This window comes from Ursus americanus, chromosome 29, assembly GCF_024610735.1.
Source record: "Ursus americanus isolate L20-20 chromosome 29, mUrsAme1.1.p, whole genome shotgun sequence".
NCBI lineage: Eukaryota > Metazoa > Chordata > Mammalia > Carnivora > Ursidae > Ursus > Ursus americanus.
Genome location: NC_142155.1, coordinates 5,584,280 through 5,598,833, shown reverse-complemented (window position 1 = coordinate 5,598,833; position 14,554 = coordinate 5,584,280). Strand labels below are relative to the sequence as shown.

General features: G+C 34.3%; 1 protein-coding gene across 3 annotated transcripts in view; it reads right to left on the bottom strand.

Moving 5' to 3' along the window:
• The window catches only part of PHIP (PHIP subunit of CUL4-Ring ligase complex), a 133,092-nt gene that overhangs the window by 99,262 nt on the left and 19,276 nt on the right, over positions 1 to 14,554 (bottom strand). For all 3 annotated transcript variants that reach the window (XM_045804071.2, XM_045804064.2, XM_045804080.2), the window contains exon 7: positions 9 to 169. In XM_045804071.2, coding sequence (XP_045660027.2) covers positions 9 to 169 — 161 coding nt within the window. The remainder of the gene's footprint in view (positions 1 to 8; positions 170 to 14,554) is intronic.

Genomic DNA, 14,554 nt, shown 5'->3' with positions numbered 1-14,554 from the left:
TTACTTACAGTAAATATCCGTCTGCCAGTTCGATCAAAAGTTACACAGTACACAGATGACAAGTGTCCAAGAATTCGTTTATGCATTTTCATGTGCTGATATACTGCCGTTGGAACAAGTCGTTCAAGCCTATATTTCCCATTCAGCTTCCGTGAAAACAAAGTATCCGCTACCAAGAGAAAGGGGGGAAATGAGTATAATTCAGAAATTAATTTTCTTAATTATCATCTTTTAAGAATTCACATATTCTAACTTCTCATTTGTTGGTAAAAATAAAGATGCTTTCTAATGTACATGGCTCTTTTACTGGAATTAAGTCAGGCACTATTACCCTAATTTTACAAATAAGCAAAGTCAGTTTATATGACTGTCTGAAGTCACAAAGTACATAAAACATGAAGCTAGGATTAAAATTTAGACTTCTTTACTCTCTGGCTAGTACTCCAAAAAAACCAAAAAATTTTATATATTATTTCTTTAAAATGCCCCTATGAGATACATTTTCTGACAAAAGCAGTTAAAACTAGATCCAGCAATTCCTACTTTTCATCAACAGCAATTCTTGACATCCCAAATGATGTTTCAAGAAAACTTAGCACAAATGAAGAGAGAGGAATAATTCACTGTATTATTTTAAAAAATAATTAAACTGGGGATCTTGCCAAACACCTGTATAATGATTCCTTCTCTAGAACCTATTAGCTTTTTGTCAACTCATCCATTTTAACCATCTTTCAAGATATGACTGAAATTTATCTTCTGTCCAGAGCCTGATGTGCTGACTTCAGCCCAAAATGTTCTCCTCTATCTGAATTACCACTGTACGTATTTTCTCTTCTGATAATTATAGACAAAGAAGGTGCTCAATAAATATATGCTGACTGATCTGCAGGCTCATTATTCACTTATAGATTCCTCTGAATATACCTTTAAAAAATCCTTTTAACATAAGGCTTTTTTTTCTGACTGTGACTGCCATCTACTTTGCATGGTAAGCACTACAGCTTCTCTCTTGAATTTAGTCCCGAAGAAAATTTAAATATACATACAAAATACTACTTAATCTAGATTTAAAGCCCAGCAATTATGTCCTAAAGTTGATGAAATACAAGTACCTTGGTGTAACATAAAAAAATCTCAGTATTTATTATTTTATTCATGTACAATAAGTGTTTGGCTCACACTACATTTAAAAGCAAAAAAAAAAACAAAAACAAAAACTTGGGGACTTGCAAAATGTAGAAAAATGCATTACATTTCGAGGAATAATTGCATTACATTTACATGTTCTTTTACTACATCAGTTAGTTTATATTATAATAGAATATACCTCTTTGCTGTTAGCACATAAATTCTATGCTACAATTTATTTCTAACATCTGGGGATATCTGAGATAAGCTTTGAGTTGTAAATTAGCATATTTAGGCTTAAGCTGGTTACACAGTAACAGTGATTTACCAAGTTTCTAACAAACGTGATACATTTTTCTTTATGCACAGAGATAGCCTGGTAAAAGACATCCTCTAGTGCTTTGGTTCCAGACTGATTTAGAGCAAGAATCACACAAATCCATAGACATCAACTGTCTTGCCAAAGGAGAACTTATCCAAACATTAATGATCTTATCCAAACACTAAGGATCCGTGGTATCTCAGACTCACCTGTCTATTCTGTAAGAAATTAAGTGATGACAAATAACACAAATGTTGACAGTGTTACGAAGATGTAGTAATTCCCTCCAACCGAAATTTAAAATTTTCAAAATAACAAATTTTTTAAGACATTTAATACTGTTCAGGTATAAAAATATGATTACTAGAAATAACTACAATATCAAAACTATTATTTTAATGATCGAGTACATGCATATATGTCAGAATTTTTAAAAATAAATTTGTTATAAAGACCATTTAAAAATCAGAGCTGATGAAGTTTCTTCCAGGCAAAAAATACTTAAGAGAAAGAAAATGTTGCTGTTCTCTTACATAGGTTTTTTTTCCCCCCTGAATCTTTTTAAACCCGGGTTTAAATCTTAATTTTTACTTTAGGAGTCAACTGAAAAAAAAAAAAAGAATATGCCTTTCAAAAAGCTACTTTATAGTCAACTTTTCAAATCAAACTTTCCAGAAACATTATTTGAAATATATTTATAGTTAAAACTATAATTCTATACTACCTTTTGTTATGCTTGGCTACCAATTAACTACTGAATATCTATACTATGACTGCATCCTAGCCAAACCCTTGATTTCAGACAAATTACAAACCTGAGTAACAATAACTAAAAGAGAACCTACAGAGAAGAGAATTTAGAATCTGCAGGCAATAACTTGCTGGACAAACTTGATAGAGTTAGAGAAGAAAATATAAGTATGGTTCAAACGCTGAAGCTAACCTGAGGAGGCTGAAATTTGTAGGCCCAAACAGATCAAATAGGTAGAGAATTTTTACAAAGGTAGAGAGAAGGAGGTTCTAGGACTCTGATTAAATGAATCACACTTTCTTTTACTATACCATTTGCAGAATGTCTATCTCCCTTACCAGAGCTTAAATACCCTAAAGAAAAAAATTCTTATTCATCTTTCCCACAACTGAGTGTAGAACCTTTTAAATAACAAAGTATATAAATGAATCTTAGTTAATAAGATACACAAGATGGTTCAATTTAATCTATAGTTTTATGGCAGGAAGGCAAATGGCAATTATTCACTTTCTAAAGAAACTGTTAATAGACTAATTGGATTTTTGAGTAAAAAAGGAAATGTCTCTTGGATTATAGAAACTCCTTAAATTTTATTAAACTAGAACATCAATTTTTAAAATGAGCATGGTTAAACAGATCTAAGGGGTCACAAAGGAATAAGTTCCTTATGTGACATTATTATAGTTTTAACCTTAAATCAAGGAGCACATAGGACTTGGTTTGAAAGTACATTTATTTTCCTAAGTATGGTGATGAGAAATATTCTTAAATCAAGTCTGCCAAAGCAAATTTCTACCCTCCTTCACTTGGCAAATTCTTTCTTACTCTCTAAGGCCAGTTAAAATGTCACCTCTGCTAGTAGAACTGTAGTGAATTTCAAAAGCAACCTAACTGGTTGCCTTATAACATCACTCCTGTACTCAAAACTACAATGATTTTCATTTCATTAAGAATAAATACCAAATTCCTTACCCATCAAGCCTACCAAGGCCATGCATAATCTTGTCTCTCTCTCATCACCTCTCTGACTTGCTACTTGAGACCCTCTACTCAGTCTGTTCCAGCTACTCTAATCTCCCCCCATTCTCCCAACACAGGAGGAACGCTCCTAATGTCAGGTCTCTGCACTGGCTGTTCCCTTTGGCTAGAATACTCTCTCTACATATAGCTAATTCCTTGACTTTGACCTTCTCCAAGTCTTTTCTCAGATTTCTGTCACTTCTCAATGAAGTCTAACCTGATCAGTTCATTGAAAACTGCAACTTACTCCTTACCACCATCTATAACTCCTGGTCCCCCTTTATTTAACTCTATATTTGTTCTTTTTCCATCACTTATCAACTGATGCTAGACATTTATTGGCTCATATGTTCACTGTTTATTTCCTGCCCACCCCCTCCAACTTACATAATAAGCTCCATATGTACCAGATTTTCTCTTTTTTTGTCCTTATATTACCTTAAAGCTGACAATGATGACTGGCACTCAGTAGGTGATCAGTGCGTATTTGGTGAATTTAACAAATAAATTACACATATAATAAAACAATTAGGTTTAAGGAATAAAACAAAAATGGAGGATGTATCGAACAGATTACATATCCAGAACCCCCCTAAATAGTTCTGCTATTTCAATATTTCAACTGCTCTGCTAAATAGATTTAATCTGAAGGAAAAGAGAAAAATATTTTACTCAATTTCCTAGTAAATAGAACAGTAAATAAAATAAACATTCCAGAAATCACTGTTATCCATTTGAAATATATCAGTCTCTTTAAAATTTGAAGAGGGGTGCCTGGGTGCCTCAGTTAAGTGACTGACTCCTGATTTTGGCTCAGGTCATGATCTCCAGGTTGAGGAGCAAACCAGTGCTCAGCATGGAGTGTGCTTGTCCCTCTCCCTCTGCTCCTCCCCCTCTTGCGTGCATGCACGTGCATTCTCTCAAATAAAATCTTAAAAAAAAAAAAAAAGGTGAAAATAAATAAAGGGTCACAATTTCTTAATGTTAGATATAACTACATACATATCTAACCAGTGGATTCATATCCATTACTCCTCTAGGTATAAGGACGATAAATCAAATCCCCCAACTCACTTTTCCCCAGTTTATACTTATTTTTCAAGAATTGATTTTTTTCTAATCATAACACTAATGTGTACTCAGTGTAGAAAATAACATAAATGAAAGAAGAAAAATCTGTAATTCTATCAGTCACTTTTAAAACTTTACAAAGATTTCCCTCATAAACAGCATTTTAATAGCTATGCTGTATTCCTTAATGAAATAAGAGTTAGCCTCTAAGTTTGACAGACCTGTGTTCAAACCTGATACTGTGGGGACTTTAAGCAAGTTTCTTTCTCTCAACTTTAATTTCTCTAGTTATAGTTCTTTTTTTAAGATTTATTTACTAAAGAGAGAGCCTGCGAGCAGAGAGCCCATGCCGGGAGGGGCAGAGAGAGAGGCAGACTCCCCGCTGAGCAGGGAGCCCGATGTGGGACTCAATCCCAGGATCCTGAGACCATGACCTGAGCTGGAGACCGACACTTAACCGACTGAGCCACCCAGGTGCCCCTAGTTATATTTTTAGAAATATTTTCCGCAATGTACTTGACTTTCATATTAATGCAATTCTCTTTGACATCTTACAATTTCATGAATTTCAGTCAATTTTTTCAATTATTTTTTCCTTTTTAAAATAACTTCTTCTACTGATTTAATATGTAAAGAGTCCTCCTAACCAGCCGACTGTACAATAAATATCCGCATACATTTTCTTTTACTTCTCTGTGGTTAAAGTTCTCACCTCCTTAGTTTATCTGGAGTTTTAGTATATATTGGGGTGAATCTCTAAAGATATTTTTTCTCCCCCAAGTAACCATTTATTCCAAACTTTTCATTTACTAATTCTTCTCTATCCCATTAAATTGTGATTAAATTACCTAACATTTTTTTCTGTGCTAGATCACTGACCTCATGTCTATCTAAATGCCAGTGCCAAAATTTTAATTTTGTAACTAATGATGTTTTAATATTTATCTGGCTATTCTTCACCATTATGCATCCATTTTTAAATGTCTTAGTCTTGATTATTATCTAATTTGAGGATCACTGAGAAGTTAAAAAAATAGATTTGTTGACAATGCAAGATTAATTTCATTCACTCATAAATACCCAACATCTTTCTATCTAGGAACATGATGCTTTCTTCCTATAGCTTGGACCAAGTTTTCAATACAGATGATCTTAGAAAAAAATAAGTATAACCAAAGTTACCTTAGTTTTCCTCACTATACAAATCTGTACCATCTGAACCAACTTCACGGGAAATCCGTATACAAATCTGTACTACTTAAACCAAGTTTTATAAGGAAAAAATGGGTAGCTGCCAGGAAAGAGCATCTGCAATAACCTCAGTAGGTATAATTTTGAGGACACTGGAAAAATGCATGACAAAATCTCTTACAAACAAAAAAAGCCTGAAGCAGAAATATTATCACTTCCCTCCAAAATGTTTAGAATTTTTTCTCCTTCTGCTAAGTACTTCGTAAAATGGACAAGAATATGTGGTGCAATCGCAATGAATTATCCAAGATCAAAATTAACTATTGCTAAAAAAGATGAGTTGGAAAAAAAATTCAAATTACTATGAATTAACAAAAATGCAGAGGTTATTTATTTATTTATTTTTAAACAAAGAACAGTAAAACTTGCTATACAATGTCTACTCCAGTGAAGGAAAGCTGTCTTCCCTTAATACTCTAACCTGGAAGGCCTCAGAACTAGTGCTTGCAACTTCTGCCAGCTCATGAAAGTAGAGCCCTGCTAATGAAAGCAAGGAGAAGCGTGTGGCTGCAGATTCTAAAACCCAAAGAATACATTTTTGACAACAGAAAAAGTAGATGAAGAAGCAAAGACAATGTAACTCAGCAGGTGTCTCAGTATAACTTGGGCTCTTTTCTTATACAGAAAAAGGGGTACTCAGATAAAAAACATCAGAATATTTATTAAGATTATTTTAACTGATTTTTGTTAAATTCATTTTATCCTATATTTTGATTAATTCTATTCTGTAATTCTGTTAACAAAAACACACTTGAAAAGCTCCCAGAGTTTCTGTCAATAAAATGCAGAAGTAGTTATAATTCATAATTAATAACCACATAAACAATTCCTAAATTAAAGTAGAAAAGAGTGAATTCTGGATAATCAGTACCTAGATTTCATTTTAATTTCCATGATCTGTGTTAATAAAGGCTTTCTAAATGTAAAATTAGTAACTCAAACTATAAAACAAGAGTTTGGAAACCTATAAAACTAAACTTGAGTAAACTACAAAACTGGTAATAAACATGTAAGCAAGACCACATGAAAACAAATTCCGAACTGCTTTATTGCTAGACGATAATTAGTTTTCCCAACAAAATAATGCTACATTCACGACCAGGCACTCAGAGGACAATTTCTACAGAAATGACCTTCCAAGTTCATTGCAAGCCCAAAAAGTTGCCAACATGTGGTATTGGTGATTTCAAATTTTCCATTAGATAAATGTAAGGTATTTGATAAGGCATAAAATTATATAAAATTTTATTCATTTTAAAGAACCACAAAAATGTTCTAATGAAAAGAAAGTATGACTATGGGGTCACAAAAAATAGCCATATACATCTCTAAAAGAGAAGTTATGCTAAAGCCAGGAATCAAATACCTTGAAAAAATACCTATGAAGAGGAAAAAGACACCAAGGCTTATAACTAGAGAGGGTTTTACTAGAAGGACTTCAAGAATCTAATGACTGAAAAAATCTTACCTGCTTCAAATAACAATGTAGGTAAATGTCAAAATACAACACAATACTTAATTCGGTGAGAAAAATGACTACTGAACACAATTATGATGTGTAGCAGGTTTGGAAAATAATTTTGAGTCCTTCAGTATGCGTCAGGACTTTACGTATGTTCTCATTTAATTTCACCCATCTTTTAAGGTAGGTACTACTGTTATCCCCATAAGGGGATATTCCTACCAGTAAGGAAACTGAAAGACAAAATGTAGCTTTCCCAGAGGTGAAGCTCAAGGGTTGAATTCAGGCAGTCTGATCCCAAAGAGCACACTCTTACTAGATAGACAGATATCAGAAAAAAAGACAGAAAGGAAATACGCTGAAGTATTAATAGCAGATAACCAGAGAGACTGACTGATTTTTGAGCTGTTCTCTGTTTTCTCTATTGAGCATTTATTCATTCTGCTTAATTTCTTAATTAAATGAAGTATAGCTCAGTCTACCTGAAGGAATTCAAAAGAGCAATACGAAAAATCTAAACTGTCTAAAGAGATTAACTGAAAGTCAAAGACTGAGAAAAACAGGCCCAGGGATAAAGATGCGAGGAATTTAAATTTATTTAATCATAAAAAAAAAACCCTTCAAGACTAAGTATATTGAAGTGTCAGAATTGTATACTATAAAACAGACAATAACCATTGCCAATTTGACAATGGACTGAATGATAAGCTACAAAGAATTCACATCTGGTTTGATTCAAAACCCATAAAATAATACAAAGCGCCATCAATTTTTTTTAAGTTTTGCTTCTAAAATCTAGCCCATTAAATTTTTAAAATAAAAGAGAAATATATCACAGATTGTGTAGGTTCAATTTTATTTGGGAAGGCATCGCATAAGAAGGAATTTTTAACATTTAACTCACTATAGAGCCACAATTGAAAAGCTTGCTGCAATAATTCTCCTGAGGTTACAAACATAGACATGAGTAGGAATTAACAACCAAATATTCATAATTTGAGGGACAGAGATACTATGGGAAATAATTCAACACAGACCAGTTTACTTCTACACTATCATCTGGTCTGTATGTCATCTTGCACCAATAACTAGAAAACAACCTAACACAAGAGCAAGACAAATCACCATTACTATAATGAACAAAATTCCCAACTTTAAAGTAGCAGGGGGGTTGCAACATTAGAAGGATAATCCGGTGAACAGGTTTTGTCCACAAAAAAAGAGGGAAGGAAGGAGAGAACAGAAAAGGGAAATAATCACCTGGGCAACACAGCACCCATGAGAGCCTCTCTCTTTATTTTACCATTGTAACTAAAATAATTAGAACGCACAGTAGCTACCCTCCAAATCTCTACATAGTCAATCTGGTGCTTAGTTGTACCTCCTATATGAAAGACATTATGTTTTTAAGATTTAGCAGATACCACAAAGATAAGATCTAAAAAGGAAAACTCAAATACTGAAATGAAATACAGAAAGAGATGATTCCAAGAGTTAAAGCAAAAAAATCTCATGAACCAAGTATGTAACAAGCACAAACAAAACAAACCCCAAAACACAGACATTACAATTACTAGGACTGTAATTTACTAGAATTGTAAAATTACTTGATTTGTATTATTCTTCCTCTTTTCTTTCTTGGAAACTAGTCTGATACCACTTCAGTCAGAAAATAATACTATGGTACAATATTATCAGTTTTAAAGATTTTAAAAATGTTTTTATAGTAATTAAAAAAAAGGGTCATTCTTTAACAATTACGTAGTTGTATGCCAAACACTTTAATCATTCAATTTTAAATTAACAAACATTAATACAGCACCTGCATGGGCCAGGTATGAACTAAGGGATGTAACAAAGAAAAAAAAAAAAGACACAGTACTTACCCTCATGGAGACTGCAGTCTAGCAGGGAAGACAGACATAAACAAGGACTTACAATAAGAAGTGTCAGCAAAAAAAGGGTTCAGAAAAATCTTGAAATATATAGCAGAGGGTCCTAAATATATGGCAGGGGAAGGAGGGATTGGATCAGGCTTTTCTGAAAAACGCACATTTAAAGTAAGACCTGAAAAATGGGAACAGCCAAAGAATGTTGGTGGGAAGGGAGCATATTCTAGATTGAGGAAAGAGCATGTGCAACAGTCTGAGGCTGGAAAGAACACAGTACTCAAGCTACATAAGGAAGCCAGGTATGGCTAGCACACAGAGCACAGAGGGGCAAGCGCAGAGGGAAGAGATGGGAAGGTAGGCGGCGGACTGCAGAGTGCTTTCTAAGCTACAGCCAGGCATTTTGGACTATTTCCCCAAAACAGTAAGTTGAAGGTTTTTAAGGAGAAAGAACTGGGAATAGTGTAAGATTTGCTTTGGGATAAACCACTGCAGTTTATCTCTTTACTACAATGAGAACAGCTCAGAAGGGATATGACTAAAAGCAAAACTGATTTTGCAAAAGAAATCAAAGGTTTCAAAAAAAAAATTTCATTTTTGAAAAAAATTCAAATCACTTTGCCAACAAGATTCGTAAGACTTTCTCAAGGAACTGAATGATTTTCTCTCAAATTATTTATCTGGTAAGAGATAAACTTTAAAGAACATACCATGTTTTATTCTTTATAAAGTTCACAACTCTGAAGCATACTTCCAAGGCTCTTATATCTAAATCAATAAATAGACACAGGTGGTACAAGACTAACGCATTAAGAATTTCACAGAGATAGCAAAAAGGTGCTAAATAAACGTGACATAAAGTTAAATGGATAAGATCAGAAAAAAATAACCAGGTATCGATAACTGAGTTGGTCACTACCTCTTAAGGTTTAATTTCTTCAATATAGTGGGGGTGTGTTGCAGTGTTGCTATGAAAAGCAAACAAGACAAAAAGTTTTGTAAACTCAAAGGTATTATATATATATACTAATGTTTATATTGACTGTCCTTAAACAATCAAATCTTCATGTTATAAAAGTAAATCTTACTGAACACAGGTTTTCTTTCATTTTTTTTAAAGACTTTTGTGGGAGATCATTTTTTCCCATCTTCCTTAAGGAGTGGAACAAATTGCTACTCTGTTTATATAAGTATCTACTCAGCCTGATCATGGACTTCCCAGTTTCAAGACAGGTAGGAAGACGTTCAATCCTTAACTTCAAAGGTTCCCTGAAGAAATTCAAAATAAAAAGTCAGAGACTTTATGAAGAAAATAAGATAATTTCCTTCGCCTATATAGATATGAAATTCAACATCAAACCCAATTAGCAATCTGGGAAAATAGGGGACACAAACTAAAAGGGGTAATGAATGGCTCGTGCTTCCTAATTACTACTGCAACTGCTTGCCAGACACATCACAACAGGAGAGCAGGGGGCACAGCTGATACTTCTCATCACAACTATGACCTTAAGAAGAAACTTCCTCTCATTATTTACAAAAGAAAATAAAATACAGCTACAAGAGCAACAATTTGAACTCACCTAAGTAAACTGTCATTCTTCAAAGTGTTTCCCTTTTTTTGGTCAATCACAAATTCGAAAAGAAATTTAAGCAAAAGAAAAAATATAAATAATAATGTCTGTTTTATATATTTGGTACTTTGGCATAATGAACATTAGCTTTATTTCCCTTAAAACAAAAAAAAAATGTAATACATTTTAGGAGTCTCTCATAGCTACCTATTCTTAGAAGGCAAAAAAAAGAAATAGGGAGGCTGGGGGAAGGATAGTAGTAAGCAGAAGAGAATTAAAAAAACAAAAGCCTCTGCTAAATGGAAATATATCATTCTGAACTTTTCTTGTCCCACCCCAATCATTAATTACATCAATTACCTACTGCCTCTCCATTTATATTTACTAATGCTGAGGAACTGGGTCCATAAAGAGCAATCAAATATAATCCATCGACAGATAAATGGATAAAGAAGTTGTGGTTTGTGTACACACACACACACACACACACACACACACACACACACACACATCATGGAATATTATGCAGCCATCAAAAAATGAAATCTTGCCATTTGCTATGCCATATATGGGACTAGAGGGTATTATGCTAAGCGAAATAAGTCAATCAGAGAAAGACAATTATCATATGATCTCACTCATATGTGGAATTTAAGAAACAAGGCAGAGGATCATAGCGAAAGAGAGGAAAATATGAAACAAGATGAAACCAGAGAGGGAGACAAACCATAAGAAACTTTTAATCTCACGAAACAAACTGAGGGTTGCTGGAGGGTAGGGGGTAGGGGGATGGGGTAGCTAAGAGGTGGGCATTGGGGAGGGTATGTGTTGTGGTGAGCGCTATGTGTTGTGTAAGACTGATGAATCACAGACCTGTACCCCTGAAACAAATAATACATTATATGTCAATAATTTTAAAAAAAAATAAAAGAAATATAATCTCTATCCTCCAGGCCCTAACAGTATCATAGAAAAAAACCAAAGATAAATAAAGATCGTTCAGGGGACAGATTAAAATATAGACGCCAAGACCAAAAAATAAAAACCTCAAAATATAGCTAAGTCAGAAACGATTAAACAACACAAATTATAAAACTATTAAGACTAGAAACATAGAAGTAAATTGTAGAAGATGAGTTCTGAAAGAAAAAAATGGTTACTGAGAAAGTAATAGGTCAAAATGAATGAATTTAAATAAGTGATGAACAACTGCCTAACTAAAGTATGGATTGAGCGAGGGCAAAAAAGGCACAAGACTTAACAGAATATTAGGCAAAGGATAAATGAACAGAAATCACAGATTATTATAATCTTATAATTTACTGAATTATGTGTAAACATTAAGTTATATATGTTAAATCTTATACATTTATAATAATATACAATATTTCTAATACTTATGTAAGAAATACAGTCATATGAGGAAAAAATTTGCTCCGTAACTTCCAGATCTCACTCCAGTGCCAAATATGTTAAGAAATTACCAACTGCAGAATAAGTCAAATATTGGAACGTGGCAAAACATAGCAGTGAAAATAAAAAGAGGTAAGAACCTCCTTTTCAAAAAAGTACTCAAGATGTGTTAGCAAAATAATTCATTAAATGAGAATCACAGGAAAGGCAGAAAGTAAAATTTATTGCAATCTACTTTTGTGCCTCACTTTACTATCTTATTTAAGTGTCCAAATTACCAAATATGGTAGGTATTATCTCGATTTTACAAATGAGGAAGCTGAGAGGCTAAAAAATTTAAAAATTTGCCTAAGGCCACACATCTAGACTAAAGCAGACTCAAGATTTATAATCTAATTTTAAATGAATCTTTGCTGTCTTTGTTCAAACTAGTTTTCTCAGAGGAAACTATAAATGTAGACGAAATCTAAGACTTCTTTTCATGCATAAGCTTCTTAGTGTTAACTGGATGCTTGTGTAGTAAGGCTATTTTTCAAGGCAAAGCTGTTTCCTTAACACTCACACATTTTTAAGAAACAGGTTCCCTAGTACTCCTTATCGCCCCCCACCAAAACTGCAACCTTGCCACAGAAACAAGTAAAATGTCAGAAGAAACAAGTAAAACAAAGATATGAACTACACAGGCACAACGACAAACAAGATGAGATATGGAAAACCTAGAGATAAAAAGTTTATGATGTTAATATGGTAAATATAAGAAAAATGCAAATAGGCAATTAGCAAAGATTGCTTTAAATTTAATATATTATAACCTTTTCCACAAGATAAACATGCATTAAACTCATCTCCAAATTTATCTTTAAAAACAACTTTTTTACACAGTGAGAGAGAGAGAGAGAGAGTATACAAGCAGGAGCAGCAGCAGGGAGAGGGAGAAGCAGGCTCCCGCTGAGCAGAGAGCCAATGTGGGGCTCGATCCCAGGACGCTGGGATTATGACCTGAGCCGAAGGCAGACACTTAACCAACTGAGCCACCCCAGGTGCCCCTAAAAACAGCTTTAATGTACCTAAGTCTCTTCACCCATGTCATTTACTACTGAAGTAGGGTTGTTTATCATAGGCAAATACGGAGTAAATTATATCTGAAAAAAAAGCATAATGTGGGTAAGGAGGTTGGAGAAAGGATAATACCTGAGATTATTAATTTTTTTGAAAGTAAATATGCCTAGTTCTCTTCCACAGAAAATCTGTTAGAATCTGGTGATAACAGATTGGTGGGATCTTTCTCCACCCCTTCCCCCCCATAAAAAGAGGTTCTAGAGGACTGGAAAGCATTTGACCATTTTCATTCTCCTGCCCTGAGAATGAATTCCAATTCAATTTTCACAGTTTACATCAAGGACTAGGAGATACAAAACAGTCAGGATTTATAAGCAGACAACAAAATAAAACAGGGTAAGAATGCACTGAGATAAGCTCAAGGCCTGGTTCTTAAATTATACAGGTACAAGTTTTAACATCCTGAGTGTAATGAACTGACAACCCAATTCATGAATAAACCTTAATTTCTTAAAAACCAGTTTCAGCGGCAGCGGGGGGTGGGGGTGGTGACGCGTGGGTGGCTCAGTCAGTTGAATGTCTGCCTTTGGCTCAAGTCATGATCTCAGGGTCCTGGGATCAAGCCCCTTAGCAGAGAGTTTGCTTCTTCCTCTCCCTCTGCCCTTCCCCCAGCTAGTGTGTGTGCTCTCTCTCTCCAATAAACTAATAAACTCTTTACACACACACACACACACACACACACACACACACACACACACACACACAGAGTTTCTGGGGTTTTGCCTTAATTTAAAGCCACCCTTGGACCAAGTCTCTCTCTTTTTCCAACCACCTATTCCATTTTTTACTCCCTACGGATTTCTAAACTTTTCTTGTCCCACTCCAGTTCATCAATTACCAACTGCCTCTTCATTTAATATTTACTAATGCTGAGGAGTTGGGTCTATGGAGAGCAATGAAACATAATCTCTATCCTCCAGACCCTAACAGTGATAAGGAAAAAAAAATAGTAGAAAAGGAAAAGTAAATAAATAGACACAACCATGGGACAAAAGCTATAAGAGAGTAAGTATAAGCAGACATTGAAATTTTAAAAATTCTGTTTTAAAGAACAGACGAAAAAGAGACATGGCGGAAAGAAATAGAACATGTACAGAGACAAACGGATAAAAGAGTTTAGCTGACTGTTAAAAACTGCCAAAGAGTAGTACAAAACTAGAGCACAGGTACAGGTGAGGAAAAGGTGGGAAAGACGGGAAAAGGTCAATTTTGTGAGCCACATTACACAGTTAAGACTATTTAAAGTCAGTGAGAGAAAGGAGGCATGACATGATCACATAGGCATTTTAGAACTTTTAGAGTTCTCAACTGGAGGATATTTTGCCCCAGGGACATTTGGGAATGTCTGGAGACATTTTTTGGTTGTCACAATTACGGGGGCAGGAGGTGAAGAGTGTTACTAACATTTACTGGGTACAGGCAAGAATGCTGATAAAACACCCTACAATGCACAGGACAGTAACCCACAACAAGGAATTATCTGGCCCAAAATGTAAATAGTGCTGAAGTTATAACACCCTGATTTAGAGCTAAATCCTAGGGTACAGGAAT